General features: G+C 43.7%; 1 protein-coding gene across 3 annotated transcripts in view; it reads left to right on the top strand.

Annotated features, from left to right (window-relative positions):
- The window catches only part of si:ch73-335l21.1 (insulin receptor substrate 1-B), a 58,332-nt gene that overhangs the window by 13,736 nt on the left and 19,441 nt on the right, over positions 1-25,155 (top strand). For 2 of the 3 annotated variants that reach the window (XM_019355166.2, XM_005464113.4), the window contains exons 2-3: positions 1,550-1,851; positions 2,170-5,332. In XM_019355166.2, coding sequence (XP_019210711.1) covers positions 1,550-1,851; positions 2,170-5,332 — 3,465 coding nt within the window. Of the gene's footprint in view, positions 1-1,549; positions 1,852-2,169; positions 5,333-11,791; positions 12,831-25,155 lie in introns of those variants that run through there. The other variant, XM_025905568.1, reaches the window with a different exon arrangement.

The raw sequence follows: 25,155 nt of genomic DNA, 5'->3' as shown, positions 1-25,155 counted from the left end.
ATTGTTAACTAAACATCGTGGGTAAATGGCTAAAAACGCTAGCTATCTAAAATGATAAATTAGAAGAACTGTGTAACTACGACTAACTGATGGTGAACTAAAAGTAGATCAGACGATAAAATGAATTCTAGAGAACAGATTTGATTATCGGCTTTGTTGGAACATCAAAATATATATATATGTATATAGCAAACCAGTGGTTTCAATGAGATAACCCTTTTGAATATGGAACTTTTCTTATTTCAATATGTCGTCTCCTCATTTCAGTATGCCAGATGTGGTAGGCTAATAAGGCAGGTGCTTAAGCTCACCATGAATGCACAAAGAACATCCTGTTCCATTCAAGGGAACAGGTGAGTTCTGATGTTGAGGTCTGTTTCTTTAGTCTTGTCATTAGTTTGATTGAGTCTGTGTCTTAGATGGTTATCATGCTCAGACATATCCAAACTGGCAACAATACAGAGGTATCTCAGAAATGTGGGACATGTGAAAATAAGTTTCAGGAACTTTTTAGGGTGGTTCCCTGAAGAAGAATATGAAATCCACCCTAAACATGACTCACATAATGTTGTTCCTATAATCCGTGCTAGTCAACAGATGTGACGTCTTTTGTGTGTGGATATAAATGAGCTTAGATGTAAATCTGTCATATTCAAAGGCAGTGTCACTAGCCGCTAACAATATTTTCCAGTACATGGTAGTATTAAGGTACTTTCCTGGGATAATAGTCAGACAAATATTAGGTGGTTAGATAAGTCCCATGCCTTTGTTTGGCCCCTACTAGCTTAGGATCAGATATCACTTTGGGCCGTTTTCTCTTGTGTTATGGCTTCAGTAGGCCTCTGGTATCTGACTACAGCACACTTAACACAAAGGGTGAATGTGCTGCCTGTGCTGCTGCTTAAAGAAACTTAAATTTATTAGTTTACAAAGCTAGTTTTTATTGTCAGTTCCGCTTGAGAATATAGCTTTTAAGGGCGTGCCGTTAGGATTCTTGCCAGTGATTTGCATTGTTTGTTTTGGAGAAGCATTTTTTATTAAGCATTTTCTAAGTCGCTTCTCTTAAGGTTTTCCACAGAGCTGTTTTTTTTCCTTTCCATAGTCATCATTCTTGTGTTCAGCTTCAGTTGTCAAGAGTTTAATTTTCCCACACTGGTAGTATGTGTGCCTCTGTGTGTCAGGATGCCTGTGTAGCTGATAAATGAGACCACAGGTATGGAGCCTGCAGGTACAATGATCCGGTCTCACAAGCCAGTGCGTGCCCAGTTTATACTTGATCTGTTTTAGAAATATATGGAAAGCTCGGCCGCAGCACAGCTTACATAATAAAGACAGCTTGCCCTCAACTAACAGGCGTATAATAGAGATTTTATCAGGTATTTCTTTTATTTACAGGTGCATCAAAGTCATGTCAGTCCTTTGTTGCAACAGCTGTACTTCCCAGTGCTCTTCATAAATCCTCACTTTAATAGTTTAATCTCTTGTTTTTCTCTTTGTTTTCATGCCAGTAACCTTTTAATCTCACTCTGTCCCCATTCTGTCCCTCTAGGTAAGAATCCTAATGACGGTAGCGGTGCAGGAGACTATGGAGTGCCTAATCCTGGACCAGCATTCAAAGAGGTATGGCAGGTAAAGGTATGGCCCAAAGGCCTGGGTCAGGCCAAGAACCTGGTTGGCATCTACCGCCTTTGCCTGACCGACAAGACGGTGAACTTTGTGAAGCTCAACTCTGATGCTGCCGCTGTGGTGCTGCAGCTGATGAACGTGAGACGCTGCGGCCATTCAGAAAACTTCTTCTTCGTTGAGGTGGGACGCTCTGCGGTGACAGGCCCGGGCGAGTTCTGGATGCAGGTGAGTCTGTAATCTACAGTTCTGTTCATGTTGATGGTTATTTTCATTCTCCAATCCTACGCATACCTTAAAAGCCCACAATCAGCAGAGTGAAAGAAACGTCAAAGTTTTGTCAGAGTAAGGCTTCATGGGTTTGAAAAAGGAGATTAAACAGGGTTTCCATGACAATCTAAGATTTAAATACAGAGCACTTTGTCTTTAAGATGTTAGTGGTTTAATGTGTAGTAGTTTTTAACTTTGAATACATTATATGAATATAAAATCTATCATATTGTGATTTCATTCCCTTTATCAGAAGCTTTTTGCCTCTTGTCCTAGGTGGATGATTCAGTAGTCGCCCAAAACATGCATGAAACCTTGCTAGAGGCCATGAAGGCATTGAGTGAGGAGTTCCGCCAGCGCAGCAAGTCTCAGTCCAACTCTGGCCCTGGAGGAGGTGCTACTGCTTCTAACCCCATCAGTGTTCCCTCACGCCGCCACCACCCAAACCCTCCTCCTAGCCAGGTTGGCTTCACCCGCCGGCCCCGAACCGAGCCCCCTGGAGGAACTAACAGTGGAGCACCCATCAACTGTGCCAACGCTTCTCCCACGCCAAGGCATAGCTTCCCGAGGTCTCGCACTGCAAGTGATGGGGGGAAAGGGGAGGACGGGATAACAGGTGCCACACCGATCCATGGGGTGAACTCCAGCCCCTCCACCAATGGCTCCTGCTCTACCACCCCAATCCTCAGATCAAAATCAGCTCGTTCAGCACCCACCACAACTGCTAAAACTCCTTTAGCGTTGATGCGCTCTATCTCGACCCCAGCTCCTTCCCCAGCTCCAAGTCTGTCCTCTAGCTCTGGTCATGGCTCAGAGTTTGGTGGCTTAACGTCTTGTGCTGGTGCTCCGGGGTCTGGAGCCTACAGTCGTATCCCCTCTCATCGAGCCTCTGTCTCAGGCTCACCCAGTGACTACGGATCCTCAGACGAGTATGGTTCAAGTCCTGGAGATCACACGGTCCTACCTTCGCCTAGCCTCCCTGGAAGCTCTGTTGGCAGTGTCAGTAGTCAGTCCCTCAGTGAAGATGGAGCCAACTATATCCTAATGGGCCAACGTGGTAGCAGTGGTGGTGGCAACAGTAATCAAGGAAGTGGCTCCCAGCCAACACCAGGAACACCAACCTCTGGCTCCCAAACTAAAAGAGTTCTACGCCGCTCCTCCAGCCGGGAATGTGAAGCTGAACGTAGGCTGCTGAGCAAGCGGGCCTCCTTACCTCCTATGGCCCTGGAAAGGCTGGCTCCACGTCAGCGCAGAGCCGAGGAGCCAGCAGATGACGATTCGGCTGATTACGCTATCATGTCAAGAAGCACGAGCCGAGAGTCTTTTACTTCCACCTGCTCTTCTACACAGAAGGAATCTGCCATGAGTGCTGGGTCGGCAGGGGGAGGAGGAGGGTACTTGGATGTGGCAGGAGAGTTTAAAGCTGAAGGCAGTGTAGGAGCAGGTGGTAGTGTAGATTTAGGCGTGGACAATGGGTACATGTCTATGCTACCTGGAGTTACTCAGCCTCCGACGTCCCTTTCCCAGTCACTGGCCGTTTCGGTCCCCGACTCAGAATCCAGACCTGCTGATGATTACATGGCCATGACTCCTAACAACAGCGTGTCTCCTCCACAGCAGATTCGACCTCCACCAACTTCTGATGGCTATATGATAATGTCCCCTAATAGCAGCTGCTCCCCTGACCAGCGTGGAGGTCTTTCAGGTGGGACTTGGGTGGGCAGTGACAGTGCAGACAGCAGGCCAGGCAGTGACTATATGAACATGTCTCCAATTAGTGCACGTTCTGTAAACGGCAGTCCCCCACCTCCTGAGCACTCATCACATTTGGAGACCAGTCCACAGCAACATGGTCCCAAGATGGTGTACTCTTACTATTCCCTACCCAGGTCTTATAAGCATAGCCCCTCTACTGGACACTTTGATGATGGTCCTGGACGAGGAAGAAGGCCCAATGGGAGTTCTAGGAGGGGAATGGGTGGCGGTAAACCTATTAGAGGGCTTCAGGAGCAAGCAGCAGTTGGTAATGCAGTGGTTGGACGCCACCTGTCTCTCTCGTCTTCATCGTACTCCTCCAGCTCAGCCAGCAGTGAAAGTCTGGGTGAGAGCGATGAGCGAACTACCCAGGCTTTGAGTAACGCGACTGGGGGAACTCAGTCCAAGGATGGGAGTAAGCAGCAGCAGAGAAGGGGCTCTGGTGGGTTGTCCAAGCAGGGTAGCTATACTAGAAGCAGACCTGTTAGCCTGTTTGTTGACGTATCCAAAGCTAACACTCTTCCTAGAGTTCGTGAGAACCCTCTGCCACCAGAACCTAAGAGCCCTGGGGAGTATGTAAGCATTGAATTCAAGGGGGAGAAGGGCAATCCGACTGGGATAGGACTAGGTCGTGGTAGGGGTCTAAGGCATGGCTTATCGCTGCCTCATGGCTCCAGCAGCCAGCAGCCTCAAAACAAGCCATCTTCTTCCTTTGGAAACTTTATACCCCTTTCCCGTAGCCCATCTGCCCCTATCACTCCACCAGCTGCCTCTGAGTACGTCAACATGGACCTGGGCCCTTCTCCATCACCCTCACCCCTCTCTCTTACCCCGCTGGTTTTCCCCTCTTTCCATACCCCTCCCACACCCCCAACTCTTGCTCATGCCCCTAAACCCTGTAATGAGGATAATACTAGACCTCATGAAGATGAGGTTGAAGTGGCTGAGGCCCCACTTAGGAAAAGCAGAGAAAGCGTTCCATCAGTGACCAAATCCGAGTCTCCTACATCATGTGGAGACTACACAGAGATGGCCTTCAGTTTGAATAACAACCCTGTCCCCCGGTCATCATCTAGCGTCTCCCCAAAAGGCCCATCTCCCACCAGGGATGATACATCTGTGCTGCCACGGGGTCTAGACTTTCCCCTATCCAAAACAGGACCTAACCCAGACCAGGGAGCTAAAGTTATCCGGGCTGACCCCCAAGGACGGAGACGGCACTGCTCAGAAACCTTCCTTGCCTCAACTTCCCTCTCCACCTCTACCTCGACTTCTTCCTCAACCGCTTCCCTCTTTCCTGAACACCAGTCTGTAGCCCGCCGGCTGGGCTTTGAAAGCATGCTGTGGGGGAATGGTGTTGTGACTGATTCTCCCACTCAGTTCCCCCTTCCTGGACAGCAATCTCTTCCCACAAATGCTCAGACTTCATCTGCAGAGCAAGGCCTTAACTACATAGACTTGGATTTGGCCAACAAGGAGAGCCCCCACGTGGGACTGGATGGGCCCTCTGGCAGCCAGGCCCCATCTCGCCTCTTCTCTGTACTGGGTTCTGGTTCTGGGGTGGGGGCAGCAGGTGCATCAGTCGGCAGCAGTGGCAGCTCCAGCCTGAACACGTACGCCAGCATTGACTTCTACAAATCAGAGGAGCTGCGGACGCACCAAAATGGAAGCAAGGAGGGAACTGGTAAGAATTGCTATTTTTTTTCCCCCTTTGTGTCTTTGTCTTTATACAGACTCTGTGATCTCTATGTCACCACTATGCTCATAGGTTTTCTATCTCTTTCTTTTCCTGCAATCACATGGCTCAGAATGAAAAAGAATATGCTTTCAAGATAATCCAATAGAGCACAGCCTCCCTATCCATCGATGTTTGTATTCAAACTTTACCTGGCGCCAGATTGAAATGTAGAGACTTGTTTATTTGTGCGACTGTCTGCATAATCTGCAGTAAGAGCCAAAGCTTAGCTGTTCTAAAAAATCATGAATTGATTTACCTCTCTGAGCGTCGGTGTACAGAAACTCTTCACCTGATATGATTAGATAAGGTGTTAAAGGTCAGACAGACTCCTGAAAAATCAGTAAATATCGAAGTTGTGGAAATTGCTATTGATCTGAGGCTTCTTGAATATTGTCCATGTGTGCTCAGTGCTGCTTTTCCCTATTGGGAGTTTAAAAGCAGAACTGGGATCCGTTTTTAATACGTTTATAACAAACATCAGAATCATTCTGCTCTGATTGAGCCATTGTTTGTTGAGGAGAAGAGCTGTCTGAGACATCTCGCTGCAGTCCCACTCTTAGCAAAGGAAACCATTCACAATTGCCACTGAAGCGTTCTGCTTTAAGTTCTGTTTTCTGTTGACCTGTCAAATTAAAATCCTCCATTATGACACTGGAGGAGATTGCTGTGAGAGAAAGAAATTTTGGATTAAAATTCAGATTTTTTTCGTCGTCTTCTTCCTTTTTTTGCACTTCTAGAGCTCTAAAACGTATGTAGGAAAGTATGCAAAGAGTCACAAGAAGTTCCACGTTTGTAGATTTGGCCCTGAAAGCGTTGTGTGCTGTGATTTGTACATTACTTAATCTAAGCTGAAAGCTTTGAATGTTTAGTTGAGCCCACTGCAGAGTTAACAAAAAATGTTTTATGATGAGTGTTTTCCTGTAATCACATGCACTTTATGTGTAGAGTTCCCGCTGCATTTAAAGTCAGCATTTTTTTTTTCTCTGCACATTCAATGAGGTCATCGAGGCTGGATAATGGATTTTCATTATGTGTGCCTATGACAAGAGGCACACATATTACTATTCGTCGGATTTATTATTATTATTATTATTATTATTATTATTATTCTCCAGTTTCCGCCTGAAATTTTGCAGCGAATCTCGCCTCGCAGTTTTGAGACAAGCTTCATATATGTTACCTCATTTTGTGCGGCCGGATCTGGAATGGTGTGCTATGACTTTTGGTGTTTATGAATTTTATAGTTTTTTAAATATTAATATTTTAGTGAAAATTTTCCCGCGCTCCTCTGCCAAACAGTTTTGACATTAGGGTTACATATGTTAGATCATTTTGTGCGGCTGGAGCTGGACTATTATGTTATGACTTTTGGTGTTTATAACTTTTATAGTTTTTTAAATATTAATATTTTAGTGCAAATTTAGGCCAATTCATCTTTTGGCGCCAAATAAACAGACTTCATTTGTGGTGTCTTGGCTCTCTCTAGTGGTATGCCGGGAGTGGTACAGCCTGTGTACCCTTATTTGGATTACCGTAATGATGACAATTTCAACGGTGCGCACAGCGTCGCTGCTTTCAGGAGCCCTTGGAATTTTTAAGGTTGCGCAAATCATTCAAAAGTTACGGTAATGCTTGGTGGAAAACTCAATATCCCACAATTCATAGCACGCCTCTACAGAGTGAACAATGGCGGCCACCATCGTTTTATATGTCTTTTATTCGTGTTTCTAGGTCACAAAATAAGCTTTTAAGATATTTTCAGGCGAGAATGTAGGTGTGTAAACTTCAAATATCTGCTTGTTTTATCAAGACATCCCATATTTAGCGACAGTGCTCTGACTACGTCGGTCCTGCCTGACAGCTAGCCGGCTACCTAGCTGGCTACCTAGCTAGCTGCCGCGCTTGGCTGCAAATGGATAGCGAGGGGACTCTCTCTGTCGTTTCACCTCCCTGGTCTCTCGCAAATGCTCGCATAGAATCGCAGTTACAGCTGGATGTGGAAAAAATAACTGAGTTGTTTGGTGGTGGAGCTACAACAGAGGGCAGCTACCCACCGGTGTGTGACAGAAAGGACATGCCGCCAACGAGACATATGAGGCCGGGCAGGCGATTGCTAACGCGGTGGTCAATCATGGATCAGGGAAAGCGAAGGCAGGAGCGTGAGGTGAACTGAATTTCAGGTAAGAAGTTATGAACTGCACTCTATTTGGGTCAGATATAAACCGAGTTTAGGTGTAGTTTATTTAGCAGCAGTTCTCTTATGTGTTGCTGATAGCCGGCTAGCTAGCTAGCGCCGCTAGCATAGTTAGCTCGCGCCGCTAGCAACCCTTCGTGAAAAAGCACCCAGGCTTGGCTTATATTGAGGCGGGTGAAACTCGTGTCAGCACCCGGTCGCTCTCTATTTGGGTCAGATATAAACCGAGTTTAGGTGTAGTTTATTTAGCAGCAGTTCTCTTATGTGTTGCTGATAGCCGGCTAGCTAGCTAGCGCCGCTAGCATAGTTAGCTCGCGCCGCTAGCAACCCTTCGTGAAAAAGCACCCAGGCTTGGCTTATATTGAGGCGGGTGAAACTCGTGTCAGCACCCGGTCGCTCTCTATTTGGGTCAGATATAAACCGAGTTTAGGTGTAATTTATTTTCGTTGACCTTTTACAATCGTAATGCCACGGGAGTTTATATACAGCTGTGTGCGTACTAAGTTACTGACGTTGGACTTTATTTTATTCATTAGGGTTAGTTCATAGAGTTGCCGTGCCGTACAAACGGAATCGTCCCACATTCAGAGAAAACATTATGATTTATTCTGTCGTTACAAAGCCTCCCCTGTCATTCTCTCGCGTGTTGAAACGTCAATCATGAAACTGATCAATGATCGGCTGTTCGCTCTTATTTATCGCGCTAAACAACAGCAGCACGTTTAAGCTTGATCAGCTGTTGTTAGAATTCTTTTGATTTTAATTTCTAGTATCAGCTGATGTTTGCTGGAGCATGAAGATGAAATCAGGAGATGTCCTTACTGAATCATCAGAGCTGAACTGGTGATGGAGAAACAGGTTTACACTTTAGGTGACATGAATGAGTTGAAGGGAAGTTATGAGTTGTTTCTGAGAGACAAAGACCAAGCTCCTTTTTTGTGTAGCTGACAGCTGGTAACTGTGCAGGGGCGGATCTAGCAAAGCTTTTAGGGGGGGGGGAGCTAGGGCATTAACAGAGAAAGGTGGACACAAAGATATACTTTTCTTTCTTACTCTCATATAAAATATTTAGCTTTTATTAAATAGTTATCTGAATCTCACAACCAAAGTTTGTATAATAATACACAGGATTGGCTGTAGACCATTGTTCATAATTCAGAACACTGTGTAAAAATAACAAAAAACAAAAAGTGAATGCATGTGTGAAAAGTGGTCTATAATGTAATGCTTCAAAGTGTGTTCATGCAAACATTGTCGGGTCTGCCGTGGTACAATGGGACTTCTGCTCATGAACCTGTGTGCACAGCGTCTGCAAATCGGCGCTGTACAAAGTAACTTCATCTTTACACAAAACTGTAAGCTGTCATCTGTGAAGCGTGAGCGGTGTTTGTTTTTACCATAGTTCATGGTGGAGAATGGCTGCTCTTCTGAGTTTTGCTCTCTGTAGCCGTATGAATGGCAAACTACAGTGATTAGCAGCGGCATAGGCACACATAAAATTTCTTCTGAAATTTTCGCTTTCTAGTTGTATTTACATTTTCTCCTCCTGTGTGGAGCAATTTTCTAGCTGTGGGGGACCACCGCGGCTAAACAATGCCTTAACTAACTCCCTTTGAGGCATTTTCCTCATAGAAAAACATTCCCTTTGAACCTCTGTCTGCACTAAATTGGCCCGTTAAGCAACGGACGCCTGCAGTTTAAGCAGATAGAGCAGCATTTAAATGGAGATGGGGGGAATTTATATGCATCAGTAAAACACTCAGTAGTCTTGCTTAAGCTTCCACAGTGGGTCTCTTGTGATGCATGCATCCTGCCAAGCCTCGCCGCTTATGAAGCCCTGCTTGCTTCCACGTGATTTGCACCGTGGGCCATGCTGGACCTAAATCCTCTCTGGGTTTTTTCCTTTTTTTTGTTGTTGTTTTTTGTGGTAAACGTTGGAATCAATGAAGAATTTGAGGCATTAGCAGAAATTCATCATGGGATCTTGCAGTGACCGTGGCTCAACAGTTGGTTTTCATGAATTCCACGGATAGAAATGAACCACCGGCTTGTGTCCATACCTTGCTGCATTGGTTTTATTTGGAAACGTGAGGCTGTCTCGGTGGAAGATGCATGAGTTTTCTGTGTATTTTACATCGAGATGCTAGCATGCTACCGCAGAAGGACCATACGGGCTCTGGCTGCTGAGAACGTCAGCGGTGCAGCGTTTGGGGCGGGAGGGGGGGAATGTTACACATTGGCTGTGAATGTTGAGATGGGGCCAGTCCTCACTCACACAGCTCTCAAATGCCTCTGTACAGTGTTCCTCCTCCTTTCATCCCTCCCCCTCTTTCCTCCTCCTCCAATAAATGATCCTTTTGTTCGGGTGTTTTTGCCGCGGTGGGCTGGCAGGCCTCAGCAGGACCAAAACCCCAAGACTACTGGACTCTCCTGAAACTTTTTTCTCGTCTACTCTGTAATTTGCGCCCTCCAACTTACTTTCTTTTCTTATTTTACTCTTTATTCTTGCATTCATCTTTCCTCTGGACAGCTTGCCTTCATCACATCTATACACTGCTTGTCCTCGTTCCTCTTCTAGCCTGATGGATTTTTGAAATTCCTTCCCTCCCTTCTGTTCACTACACGCACTATTGTTCAACAATTTTTTTTTTTTCCTTTTGCTGAAGACGTCCTTTGTCTTTCTGCCTCCCCACTCACACTGTGTCTCAGCACCGTCTTTTAAGAGCAGGCGCGTTTGGAAAACGCATCTCGAGCTGAGATGTTGTTGTTTTGCAGCAGCAGTGCGAGAAAGAAACGCAGACATGGAGAGATGGTACATAACGTCCAATCTGTCGGCTTCTACGCAGAAAAATACAGTTTTGAAAGGATTAATTATCTTGTCTGTGTCAATCCAGTGTGTGTGTGTTTTTTAAGGAGTTCAGATCTGCTGTAATTACAGGGCTTTTTTTCCAGCAGGCACCAGCTTGTATAGGAAGAGACTGTATATGTCTCAGGGGTGCATTCTTTTGGCTCTGAGGGGCAAAGGCTAAAATTGAACATCAGTAGTGGGACGAGTGCCAGAAACACTCCTTTTGGACTCCAGTTATGCAATATGTAGCGTTTAAAAATAACCTGCCACGATTGGGGTAATGAGGAAAAGGCAGACTGAGCTACTTCAAACCCAGTTCTGTCTTTTAGAAGAACGACATAAAAATGAATCAGTTGCAACAAATTTGTGTGAATGATATAGAGACAGTTTGAGCATCTGTGCTGCGTTTTACAGATGCTGAGCCGGTGTCGTGCTGATTTATTTATTTATTTATTTTATTTTTTGTCCCGTGTAATGGAGGAGTTTGGTGACCTTCAGCAGAACTGAGTGAAACATTAGATTATGAAGTGGAGAGGATGTTTTTTTTTCTTTTGGGGACAAATTAAATCAGTGACCGCTTCCAGCATTTCCTCCAGGAAAACCATGTGAAAGAATTTTATTATCTTTTTCCTCAGAGGCCAATTATTTTATTTCTTCACCATCTGGAGGGGATCTCTGTTCCAGTCCCAAAATAACCTGTAGCTCCAAAAATTCTTTCCCAACACTTGCTCCATAAGGATCCCTTATAGGAATTTCCAACCACACATATCTGTAGTATTCAGTTAAGCCTAGATATGATTGGTAAGTTGAGGTTTACAAAGCCTGCCACGCTCTGATTTAGTCACTAGGTATTCTCCTCATCTTACCCTGAACTCTGAATGAAGTTATCTTGGTGTCCGAGTCCCATTTACGCTGTTGCTGAGAGATCCTAGAGGTGAGGCCTTTCACATATGTTTGCTGTGGCCTTAGTGACTGTTTGGATCAGCATCTGTCAAAGTTGTAGTGAATTAATTGGACTTTTTAATAAAGTTTTATTTGTATAGGGCCAAATAAAACTTTGTAAGGTGAAGACCCTGCAATAATACAGAGAAACCCCAACAATCAGACAACGCTCCTTTATGAGTAAGCACTTGGCGACAGCAGGAAAGGAAAAACTCCCTTTTAACAGGAAGAAACCAGACTCAGGCTCACTGGTTGGTGGTCGGGGAGGAAAAGGGAAGAAAAGACACACTGTAACTTCAATTGTGATTCAGTGTCTGGTTTTTTATGTTGGGATAACAGCTCATGGAATAAATAAAAACACCCAGATTGGAAATTCTGCTTTATTCTTTTGGTCCTAAACAATTTTTTTTTCCCCCCATAGAAGGAATTCTGACTCCGCTGCTGTCACCATCTGCAGTCAGGCATGAAGTTGGACTCTTTGGAGAGGCAGCTTATTGTTTTAATTCATTATTTATTTGTCACTACCTTCCTCAGCGCGTGGCAAGTAAAACATTTGTAAAAAAAAAACTGTTAATGGTGTTATTTTGTAACTTTAAGAAAGAGTGCATACGTTAATGGACGATGATGTCAGAGACTTTTCTTAGATTCATGATAAACTGAGTTTGCCTCTATAGATTCATGGTGCACTTTCACATATATTAACATGTGTGACTGACAAAGACTTTGTGGTTCTCAGCTGATTTCCAAAAACTTATGTTAACTAATTACAGTCAGCCAAATTCATCAGCCTCATGATATATGCACTACAGGTGTACGTGTTTCCCTTTCATACCAGTGTGCTTCTTTTGTGTGTTTGGATGCACTCTGTGGGGCGATGCTGTTGGTCATTGGCAAATCGCCCAACCCTAGCATGCACCTCCTTTCACAGATGATGTGCACAGTACAGAGTACACAGCACAGAGTAGCACAGCTGATACTAACCAATGGAGCCATTGCTAAATAATCCAAATGAATCTCGCAGTATATTTGCCGCTGGCTTTGTTGAAATCACCGATAACCATACATGGTGAGACTTAATTTTACTGCAGTATTTCCAGTGGTTTGAGAATGTACTTCTGGTGGTGGGTGGTTTGGCTAAAGGATTTACAGATGTTTCCTTAATGCTTCACTGGCAGGCTATGTGTAGCAGAAAGCATCTTGAATATTAGAACTGCTCATCCAGACCACATCGTGCACACATACAGAGATTCCTTGATTTAGAGACACTGCAGAGATGAACTTCTCACCTTTAACCTGTGATTACAAACTACATAATTTTGTAATGTCAGCGCTTATTTGGAAACAGCTATGTTGCAATATGCAACGTGTGATTGGGCTGATTACATTATAAATATATGCACTGAATATCTTAAAATATATCTAAAAATGGTTTGTCTTGTGTTCTAGTTGCGTTTTTACTTTTTTACCGTGTTGCTGAATTTTATTAGATCTCAGCAAATTTGCTTTCTGACTATTGTGCCATTATTCATTATTACCAATGAATGATGGAGGAAATTGTAATTATCCTAAGGTGTTATCGAATTATACAAGTGTTTATTTAGCACTGCTCTTTAAGCAGCTGAATGATGCTCCGATCTACAGCAAACCTCACATTTATAAATTCCTCACAGTTTTCCAGAGTGTGACAGGCTCGTCTCGCTGTGCATGTAATCCAAACCAGCGCCAGGTTAGACTGACAGCACTAGTGGTGTTATGTAAAACAGACCCACGTGGCTGGGACACGACCCCCGGAGAGGGTGAAGCTCAGGGCACGGAGTGTACGTATGCATTTGTGCTCCAAGTTGTTTATCAGTTGTGATTTCTGTTTGTGCTGGAGGCAGACCGAGCTCCAGCCTGCTCCGAAGAGTTAGTCTCGGAGCGCAGTGACACACAACTCAGCTCATATTTATGCAGAGCGTAACTGCGCACAGATGTGCAGCAGGACAAAACATGTGGCGGCCGAATCCAAGCATGATATGTGACTGCAATTCTTAGCAGTTCATCGGGATGGTGTTAAGAATTTGAGTGCTACTGGTGTTAAAATGGTATGTATCTATTTAGTGTTAGAGCCTTCTGGTTCAAGAGAGACCAGCAGCAATACCTTTATTTACAGCAATTTCATAATCCCAGATTTATGTACCCCTTAGCCTCCCAGATTCTCCTCTCGGTATTCATCTGTTGTACAGTTGGCTGTACGGATGACAAACACGACTAGGTGGGAGGTGCACCCCTGCATCTCATGATTACATAATGCATAATAAGCTGGAAATTAGCTTCAATTTCTGCACACTGCAAACTCAACGTTCCTTCATTAGCCTAATTCCAGAATAATGCAACTGATTTGCCCCCCGGGAGGAGATCCAGAAAAAAAAAAAGCAGTGTAGTTGCGCAAGAACATCAGAGAGGTTTAGTTCTGTGGGGTTTTGTGAAATATATTATTCCTCCCATGGTTATTTAGATTCTTTCGATAACTTCTGGATTTGAGAGAAGGTTTGGTTTGTTTTTGTTTAAGTCGAGGTTGTGTCCTCTGAAGTCCGGTGTGCATTGTTTGGGTGGTCCGTTCAGGGAGTTACCGAACTCACACCGCACATAGCAACAACCCTCCTCTGTTTGGGATTTGGGGGAGGGTTGAAGGTTGTGCATGCGTGTGTGTCCGTCCCGCTGCACGTGTGTTTGTCGGAGAACTCCCTCCACCTCCCCCACTGACTTCAGTCATATTATGATGTCATCTGTGTGCATCGCCATGGTCCAGTCGGGTGAATCCAAAAGCTTGAGGGGTAATTTGGGTTGATTACTAACACATATACTCCCACACAGCTTTGTGAGCACCCCTACTCACTATGCAGAAATGCAGAATTCAGTACACTGCGGTAATGGTTAGCGACAGTCAGCAGTGTGAGCCTGAAAGTATAAAATCTCCAGACTAGCAACAGTACCCCTTATTTCTCTTAAAAATCTGCCCCTAGGCCTTTGGTATTATTCATACATTGTTTAAAACACTGCTTACAGTACGTAACTTAAGCTGAGAGAAGACTGCAGACAAACTGGGATCAGGTTACTGAAGAGCCACACTGCGACAAATTACTGCACACGCAGTGCTGTGCATGCATAGGTGTATTCTCACCTTGGGTCATGTGGTAGTCAGTAGGTTCAACATAAGAACGAAGAACAAGAGAAATTCTGAAATTAAGATGATATCACTGATGGGGAGGGGCAGCAAATCCAGACATTTGATTGTGAATGCGTGTGGATCATGTATCCAGATGTTTGCTCCACAGTGAACACAAAGCTTACAGTTTGTAAGTTGCCAGAGGCGCACACAGACCAATTTTATTAAAGGTTATTAAAGAGACTCGTTAAAAATCACGGTCTGATGAAGGATCTGAAGTTGTGTTTCTTGCGTCCAGCTGTTTGTAGAAGTCTTTCTGGTTAGTTCATTAAATATATACAACTTTATAGAGATCCCAGGAGAAGCAGGAAGTACTGATTTGATATTTTGATGGGATATCGGCGGGATCTTTTTGCGTTTGTATGTTTTTTGGGGTTTTTTTGTTTTTTCGTTAAACTGATCAAATTAGTTTTCATGGCTCTTGGCTTCTGTCTCTCTCTTTAAACCAAGACTGATGTTGCCTTACGCATGAAAGAGTCATTACAGTTAATAATTCAACCCTGGTGTTGGACTGGTATTCAGTATTGACAGATACCCCTAATTCAAGCCAGGTCAAGTCGGTGTTATTTATATAGCACTCAAGCAAAACAACAGTTGCCTCAATGCGTTTAATATTATAGGTTAAAGACAGAGAAAACCCCAACAATCACACGACCCTCCCCTATGAGCAAGCATTTGGCAATAGTGGGAAGGAAAAACTCCCTTTTAACAAGGGGAACTAGGGTCACGGAGGGGCAGCCATCTGCCGTCACCAGCTGGGGTTTAAGCCATATCGGAACAAGTAAAAGCTGGATCAGTGCATCCCGACTCAAAACGAGCATTAACTCAACACCTATTAGGTTTAAATCCTAATCTTGTGTTAAGGGTCAAAAGCCCCAATATTGGAAGTACGTTCAGTGATCAATTACACTATCTCATCAGATTAAATCAGTATTTTCCCTGATATAAAGTAATATAAATTAAGCGGTGTTACGTAAGTAAAAAAAATAGCTGCTGACTTTTGCCTTCATGGGGAGTGGTGGTTGGACTTTCCATTTTCTGTGTGTGTGTGCGTTGTTTCAGATGTTGCCCGCTGTCCTCCCCGTCACAAACTAATCTTCCACTGAGTGTGGTGTGAGGGAGAAGAGGAAATGGGAGGATTTGGTTCTGCAGCATGAATACAGACTAAATCTCTGGTGTATGTGTTGGACATTGTGCGCGTGTGTCACCGTGCAGCCTCTCCGCACACGTGTTGAACCTTCAGAAACCCTAAACCGAATCAGCCAGCGCAGTATTTGCAGCACAGTTCAATCACGAGGTGACCTGGACTGTAGATTCTGCTTTTGAGCGGATTGTTTTCCTATTGGCAGATTGCATACATGAGTGTGTAATATTTACCATCTCTCCTACATATTTGCTTTCATACTATTTCTATTTGCCACGTTTTGACGGACATCAAAAAGCCCTTTCATAAAGTGCTGTTGACTCTCAAATACGAAAGCCTGGAACGCCGGCAAGCGTGGAGAATCAATGAGGACGGTTTTCAGGGTGTTTTTAGAGCAATGGTGATTAATCCGGGAGCTTCATGAGTGATAATAAGTTAATTTACTTGGATCAAGATAAGAAAAATGGACTTTACACACTGAATACTGCCTGAATAGAGAGCAGGTGTTTGTTGCTATGGTGCTCAAGTGTAAAGAAAATTAATTAATTAATCGTTCGACTCTTTTTCACTCCCTCCTTGCCAACATATTATCACACAGCTGGTTTTGTTTTCAGTAACTCCCCTTCCCGAGGCCTTAACCAGGCCGGGGTGCACACATTCATGCCTGGATCCTGCTTGGTGCGATCTTGCTGATGGAGGTGAAAAAATGACGCGTGGGTTATAAGTGAGTGTGACTCTGACAGTATAGTATCACGAGGTCAGAGCGAGAGCTGCAGACCTGTGTGGCTTCATTCTTGAGCTCATCACATGAAGCTGAAGTGGGACAGATCACCTGATGGGACACGATGTGTGTTTCCGTGTGTGTGTGTGTGTGTGTGGGACTAATTCCAGTAATTCCACACGTCCTGCCGGGCTCGTATCTCATTTCCGGCCCTTAATGTAATGGACACATCCTTCACTACGCTTCACATGTATCGCTTACGTTCTCTAGTACACACAATGGTGAGTACTTTGTCAACTGATCCAACTGGAGCACGACAGTAAAAGTTAAACACACTTTGATGTGAATCATGCAGTTTTAAGTAAGTTCAGCAAAGGTCGACGAGGTTCTCAGAAAGTCATCTGACTGCTAAGGGCAGTATTTTGAAAACATGTCTGTCATGTGTGACGTGCAGTTTGGAGATTATCAGCCAATGCAATCAGTAGCCAGTCAGGTTGGTTATCAAGGTGCATCTGTTTTGCTTTTTTTTGTTTTCTTTTACAGTTTTGAATCTTAAAGGAACGCTTTAAAGAAGTTTACTTACTGGAAATACTGGGCAGCTTATTCACGAAGTGTTTAATAATAAACATGTGAGGGTTAAATCTGACTACGATCGGGGGATATTTCGCAAAAATTCAGTAGGATGGTAGCCACACCCAGCATTTTTCTATCTGTTTAATTTGTTAGTGCAGAATGAGCATTAGGTCTCATTGGGGTCTAAAGACTGATCGGCAAGCCCCTGGCAACCTCTGTTTTCTAGGGAAAATGTGTATTTCTCAGCCGTTTGGCTATCACTCAGTGAATAGTAGATGAGTGTTTGGCTTCTTCCATGCAAGTTGTGCATGCGGCAACCACTGTGTTACCAATCTTTCAGCAGCCACTCGCCAATCAATTGTAGGCGTACTCACTTTTCTCTGATGACCAGTGGCTGCCAGGGCTTTTCAAACTGGTTTGAGTTATTGAGACCAAAGGAGTCCGTTTTTGAGGTCATAGATTAAGGAATGGTCTCAAAAGCCCAGTCTTAGTCCAGCCCTTACACCTTCTCCCCACACACCTTCAGTCTGTTTCAGTGAGATGAGATAATATGCACTAAAAGGATGTGAGAAGAGCATCTTGGCAATAAAAAAGCATAAAGGAGCAGCAAGCGAACTGTTGTTCAGCAACACTTTGAATAATGAAGTGTTGGCACTAGAAGTATCTAAATGAGACCTGCAGAGGTTTGAAGTGTGTGAGCATTTTCTATTCAGTTCCATTCATTATTTGTATATAGCACCATATCACAACAGCAGTCATGTCAGGCTTAAAGAAACACTGAATAATATGGCAAAATAAAAAGCTCTGGATTCCTGCGTTGACGATTTGAATATTCTTTTTTTTCAATTTTGCTCCCAGGTCTCAGAAATCCTTTGGCTATAAGAAATGCTAAAAATTCTAAATAAATGAATATTAATTCTTACAGGATGGGCTTTTTTCATTTTCTTCACTAATGAATCTATTTCTCTCATCCACAAAATGACTCAGCTTGGGCTTAAATCATTTACTCAAGAGCCCCTTGACAGGACCTTAATTGTGCTGCTTTTTGTTCTGTGTGTGTGTTACTGGTGAGCTGCCCAGCCTTCGAATGATAATTAGGTAGTAAAACGTTGGCTAATGGCTCAGCACTCTGGTCATGTTTTGACTAACTAGTACCTTATTCACATGGATTTGGCACACAAGAAAACAGAGGCAGCAGAGTGAATTGTATTGGCAGCCTGGTCAGTCAAAGAGGCGCCGCTGGACAGAGTAAATGTGTGTGTGTGTGTGTGTGTGTGTGTGTGTGTGCGTGTGTGTGTGTGTGTGCGCGCCTTTTGAGGCCTTCCACTGTTGAAGCTGTCACAGGATTTGATAGAAGAGCATATGATTGCTACACCTGCACTTGCTTGCTTTTCACTTTTCACCTCTTTAGTTACATTAAAAAGTCTCAGTTTGTTTGGCTTACACACATGCTTGAAAAGACACACTTATCTCACACACACACACACACACACACACACACACACACACACACACACACACACACACACACACACACACACAGACACACACACAGACGTCTCACCTCTTTTACTAGGAAAGGCTCAAAACGGATCATCTAAGCCAATCACCTTTCAGGAAGCAGGGATCAGCCAAAATCTCCTCAATTAATAGCTAAAGTAACCTTCAGTGACCTGACTGTGGTCTACCACAAACACACCCACACTTACACACCGACATGCGCGCACTTACACACACTCTCTCTCTATTGTCGGTACTGTTTTTGCTCATTCTCTTCTCGAACAAAGCCCCTCGGCCCACCATTCCTACCTCCTCCGCGCTCCAGACTTCTTTCTTCTTCTGCTCTTCCTGTCTTTTCTCTCTCTTGCAGAGCGGGCTCTTTGTTTTGCGCTCTCCTTTTATTTTCACACCAGACTTCTATTTTTCTTTCTCACAGTCGTGCTCCTCTGGGGCGTGCGAGCCGTGTTTGCATACAAGGTGTTTGAACAAATGAAATAAATCACCTATGACTGAGTCACTGTGGACCCAAGCCATCCGTCAAATATAAAACAGAGTACATGATTACATTTATTTAGATCAGAGCGATGATTTCAGTTAACTTGCAGAGCATAAATCTTGTCCAACTGGCTCTTTTTTTTGTTTTTTTTGTTTTGAAGTTGCCTTGAACTTAATGTGAGGACTGTGTTTGAATCTTGCATATTATGTGTGTGCATCATCAGAAACCTCCCGGGTTGATAAATGAAGCCAGCAGAGAAGTTCCCCAAACTGTAAAGTGGCCACTTGAGGCTGGCGCCAAAAGTGCATCAATCCCCCCTCAGACGCGTCTGTTTAAAGTCTTTAGCTTCGGTGGGGAAATTACCATGTTTATAGCCAGCTACAAAAATTGGGTCTCCCTTCATTACAGTGATGGCGATTTTTGCACTATTATTACTACTAATACTCTGCTGGGTTCAGGAATCCTTTTAACCTTTTTTTTTTTAAATGTATGTGTATATATGTAAGTTTTATGTCCTGGTGATCACTAAAATTGAAGTTATTATTACACTACAATGTCCACTGTTGCATTGAGATATTTTAAGATGCCATTTATCCCAGATTTGGCAAATTCTTTCTTTTTCTTTAAAAAAAAAAACGATGTTTCAAATCCGATTTGTGTTTGTTCAATTGGAGATATTTTACGCTATCAGACATTCTGGCTAATTCCTTTCATTTTACTTTATTGCATTTAGGTAGAAACAAATAGAAAAAAACGTGTATCTTATCTTAACCTAGATGATGCTTGGAGATAACTACCCCCTAAAGTACTCAGAGGTGTTACCAAGATAGCTGCCGGGTGGTAAGGCATGCTTTGCTATGTTGATCTTTTAAATACAGTCTATGATGCATAGCTGCGTACATAAATTGACAAAAATATGATTTACTGCTTTGTAAACTGTGTGGTTCAAGTAGTATCCTAGTACTGTGGGGGGATTAAAGGTTTTTATAGATGTGTAGTTTGTTTATTAAGATTTGAACTGGTTCATGACTGAAGTTGTAAGAAGATGCTATGTTTGAGACTAGTGGATAACATGAAGGATTTACTCCTATCCCTCGTATCTGTCTGGTTGTTATTTCAGGCAACATGGCACAACACCAAGCGTAGTTATCTGACCAAATAAAGCAATAAGGTGTTCCTTGTTTCTCTTCCAAGTGACTCCTTGGTTTGTTTTATGGCTTTTTGCTGCACTTTGTGCACGTCTGTTGTGCTCTGCCGCATCCCAGAATGCAAAGCATGCCTGGCCCAAACTTGCAGGGCACACCTGGTAATTCGGGTCGGATCACGTTTAATGATGAACAAACCGCTCTGCAGGTGGAATCGCCAGATGTGAACGCAGTAATTGCATCTGCACCTTTGGAAGGAGGTGGTGTTACGATTACCGCACCAATGGGGGGAATCGAGACAATTTAATCGATCTAAACAGCGAAGGTGTGAAAACACTCAAGCGCCTCGTTCCATCTTGATGCAGTCTAACCTTCGGTAACACGTGTGCAGTAGCTTGGTGGTTGTTCTAAGAAATCCAGAGGAGGACAAATGTCAAATTTCTATCCAGCAGTTGTTGAGATGCGTCAGTCTGAAGACGGCTATCCTTTCATTGAAAAACATGTGGTTTTAAGTTAAAATTAAAAAAACTGACAGGACATAAAGCTCTGGAAATTTGCCTGAAGCAGGTTTTGCTGTTTTTGATCTTATAGCCAAAAATTATACATTAGTCCTGTGATTATTTTGAGGTTACATTGCGCTTCCTTCACTGTGCAGCTCCTGTATGTGTGTGTGTGTGTGTGTGTGTGTGTGTGTGTGTGTGTGTGTGTGTGTGTGTGTGTGTTTTTGCGTGTTTTCTGGGCAGTGTGCCAGTTCCTTGTATGAGCATGATCCCGGCTACAGAGCGCCAATTGTGCGCTGTGGTATGGGATGTATGCTGGGCTCGGAGTGCGTCGGGCGCTGCCTAAAAGAACGGAGCTGCCACCCACCAACCCACTGGGGTTACTGAGTGCAGAAGAGGAGGAGGAGGAGAAGGAGGGAGTGTTTCCCTCCGTTCACACACACTCATTCTTGTTTGCCCCCCTCCCTCCTAATACACTCTCCCAGGAAAGCTTCCCCTGGTGCTTTATTTGAGTTTTTGTGTGGCATTTTCAGCGTTCTTCTTACTCTCTGTGCGTTTCCCTGTCTCTCTTATTTTCTCCATCTGTCTGCTCTGCCATATAAATGTCTTTTCTCCCCTCCGCGTACACATCTCTCTTCTAGCACAGGTAATTGTGTTGATGTCAACACCTCCACAATGTATCTCCCCGTGTCGCCTCTATGATCTGTATGTGTCTGACTGTGTGTGTGTGTGTGTGTGTGTGTTTTGTTGGACTCGGGGCCGCGGCGTTGCTCAGCTGCTACTTCTCTAACTGGGTTTGTCTGTAAAGAGCTTAGTGCCGGTGGGCGCTGGAGAGCACTAAGCTGATTACCCTCTACTAACGAGCCACTTCTCACATGGAGACCATGGTTGTACTCCTGTCTGGATGTATTACTGTTTATTTACGTCGCCGTGTGCGATTTCAGTGCATGTTTGTGTGTTTGTTGTGAGTCGAGCTGTACCGAGGCCCGGACGGATTAGGGGATGAAGGTTCAGAGGGATGAGAGGAGGTTAAAGTGCATGGCAGGTCAGCTGAAGTGCTCACGGTGAAAACGGAGAGAGTTTAGTCTCATGCAGAGAAGGTCAAGTTATTCTCAGAGGAGACCGATTTAAAGTCTTTTTTTTTTTTTTACTCCCTCACTTGCTTGGGCTTTGAGTGGGATGTTTGAATTGGACCCAACTGAGCCGTTTTCCACTAAGTGACTGTTAATCTGTCTGGACAGTGCAGTTAATACAATCTCAGAGTGCCAGAACTCTACCTTCAAATGGCACTTTGCACTACCACTTGAATTTGCTACGCGCTTGTATTGTTTGTGGTATCGTCGTGGTATTAATGGTATATTGTTCACGGTCTCTGCACAGTTGCACTATGGCCGAGTGCCACCTGCCCACGCCACATGTCAAGTTTCATTTGTCAGCAAGTCAAATTTGAACATTTGTGAACTAACCCTGCAAAATACTTGCAGTGAAGTTCTTCTGGAGTCTATAAAAGAGAGGGGAAATTTGCAGGTGTACATTAACCATGCAGTTTAAGCAGCTTTTATAGAGTTTGCTGATTCTGCAGTGATTGTGCCCGAGTGACCACTGCAGATAAAGCTAATCTAAGTAGTGCCTTAAAATAAAGTAAGTTTACAAAAAAAACCCCACTGTGTTTTTTCGAAATATGAGGCTTTAAAAGAGGCTTCAGGTTTTCTCTCCCATATTTTTCTTTAAATTAATTTAGTTTTTATAGTTTTGCTAGGAGTGAGCTTTGGAAAGTGAAACATACCTCTAATTGCCAGTAGGGAGCAACTGCTCTGGTTGTTAAGGGAATGAGATTGTATAGAAATCTCCAGGAAAACAGCCCAATTTCCCACTTCTATTATGACCTCAGTAAACACCTTCCTGATTAATTTATGGTCTCAACCACTAGTTTCAAGTATTATTAAATAGAAAATTCATTGTGTAACTCATGATCCTTTGTCAAAAGAAGGGAAAGCAGGCTGTGCTTTAAGGGTCGCCCGTTCTCATTGACAACTTGCTATCATAAAGCCTCAGTCACACTTGCCTACAGACTGGTTGGCAACTGTTTGTCAGCCACTGGTCACTAGGGAAATATGTGTATCCCAAAAATGTGTTGGCAAGTGGTTTCTTGAGTTTGCTGGCTCCTTCCAGGTGAAGCTGGTTGCAAAGAAGGTTCTGCACCGACTACCTCCATGGGATTGCTTTGATGGTGAACAAGATGCCACGATTACCCGTACTTCGCATTGAAGATACCAACTTGTCTGCAACCACTTGCTAACCAACCACAGAGTGCTAATGAAAGGAAATGAAAAAATCAGAAATGGTGAACCGTCACCTTCAGAGTAAAAGTTGTTGCTCGCCACTGCAGCCAACACTTTTCAAAAGACAAACAGTCTCAATTTCCAATTTGTGCCGCACTTTTCACAGTTTCACAACTACTTCTATCCAAACTACCCGTGACTGTGGCAATCTGCTAACGACCAACAACAGCAGTCCTGAACAACTTGAAGAGGGTTTTCAGTGCAGCACCATATACCTCTTTGCAATCAATTTAGCTAGTAACAGTGATCAGATTTCAGCAGCTACTTGTAACTGATCAGGGAATATCATCATGTTATGTCTAGTTTCAATAAACCACAATCACAGAGCTCAAATCCTACACTGAAAGTCTTTGAATCAGTTTGCGTTGTCTTGGTTGCTGCTTGAGTAGATCTTGCAAACAGAATCCAAATCCTAACTTTAAAGTCATCTTACGTGAAGCACAATGGAGACAGTATATGACCTTCAGCCCATAAAATCATCTGTCACAAGGTAAATTTAGGTGTCTCAGAGGGAGTAAAGTTGACAGGAGAAATATGTTTCAACCACTAATAAGGGTGAGCAAAACAATAAGAGAGCACGAGGTCTTGAAACAGCTGACTTTTGCATCAAGTAAAAAGCAGAAATTTGCGTGCAGCTGGTCACAGTTCAACGTCCGAGTGCAAGACGTTTCTAGTTTATGACGGCAAACACCGGAAACCCAAATGCAGTTGCTTCCTTTTTCCCTAAAGTTAGCAAACTGTGTTTTCTTTGAGAGGAAACTGGTATTATGCGTAGTGCTGCGGTTTGTTGCATTGCACAAAGAAGAGTGGGGGGCGGGAAACTCACGGGTACACTATTGATTTGCTTGAGCACCATAAAAACAGTAGGAGGCATCTAATTATTTATAAAACCATATAAAAAGGGAAGGAAAATATGAGTTAAAGTGAAAATGTAGTTTATTGTTGGTAGCTGGAGCTTCTTATACTTGCCACACAGAACTGTGAAGTGCAAACAATGAATTGAGGATCTCGGTATGAGTTACGCCAGCCTTTCAACATCATATATCAACCCTGACTGCCTATAGGGGAGCCTATAGGCTTGAATTGTGTAATCGAGTTCAACGAACTCTGTTCACTAAGCTCAGGAAACCAAGCTGCCAAAGGGCTCGGTCTCTGATGTCACCTCAGAGAAACGATATTTCCCTGTGTTAACATATGGCTGTACCCCCCCAGCTGTTCCCCTTACACACACAAACGTACACTTCCTCCAACTCTGACTGTGCCTATATAGAAAGATGAAGTAAACTCCACACGCAGTCCCCCGAGCTGAACGCTTTCCTGAGACCTTTAAAGTTTTCTTTATGGTAACGGCAAGGAGGAACAAACAGTACTTCGACCTGCCTTATGTAACTCCTCGGTGCAGACCGAGTGAAGGAGCAGATTTGTTTGCTTATCGCTGCCATTATTGGCTTGAGAGCGGTCGTTAACCTTTAGAGAGCAGCCTCACCTCGACGTCACCTCGTCGTCAGCACCATAACCGGGCCTCGGTGGTAGAACTAACAGCTTCCTGTGCTTTGCAGTTTTTTTTTTCCTTCATTAAATTGCCCAAATTACTGCTGGGAACAGAACGTATGTGTGTGTGTGTTTTTATAGAGGCAGTTAAGCATATGGGTTCTCTGACTGTAGTTAAGTTTATTCTTTTCATTTGAAGTCAAGTTTTGCCTTGTTGTGAACCTGAACCCTCAACTCGCTCAATCAAAAGCTGATTAATTAACATATGTTCAGGATGCATTAGAGGTTCTGAGTCTTTTGTCTTGTAACTTTGAAAATGTGCTTGTTTAACATGTGGTAAAACACATCCTTACCCTACCTTACTGCCAGCAACCCGTTAAAAAGGATGTTAAGAGGCTGAAGCATTGATAAACGCGTGTGCATTCCAATCATTGCACGTTGGATCGTGAAAACAAAAGCCTCCGAGTTTTTCAGAGGCCAAGGGGTACTATTACTAGAGAGTCATACGTGCTTTAGTGGTATGCAGCTAAATCTAAAGCTTGACAAGTCGGCTGTGACTTGTCACAGTGGTAATTAGGCAGGTTAGGTGAACTGTCAGTTGTCAACTTAACTAAAATAGTATTTATGTGCTTTTTATCTTAAATAATTGGTGTTAAAATATTAGT

This window comes from Oreochromis niloticus, linkage group LG3 (genome assembly GCF_001858045.2).
Source record: "Oreochromis niloticus isolate F11D_XX linkage group LG3, O_niloticus_UMD_NMBU, whole genome shotgun sequence".
NCBI lineage: Eukaryota > Metazoa > Chordata > Actinopteri > Cichliformes > Cichlidae > Oreochromis > Oreochromis niloticus.
This window is presented reverse-complemented; position numbering and strand designations above follow the sequence as displayed.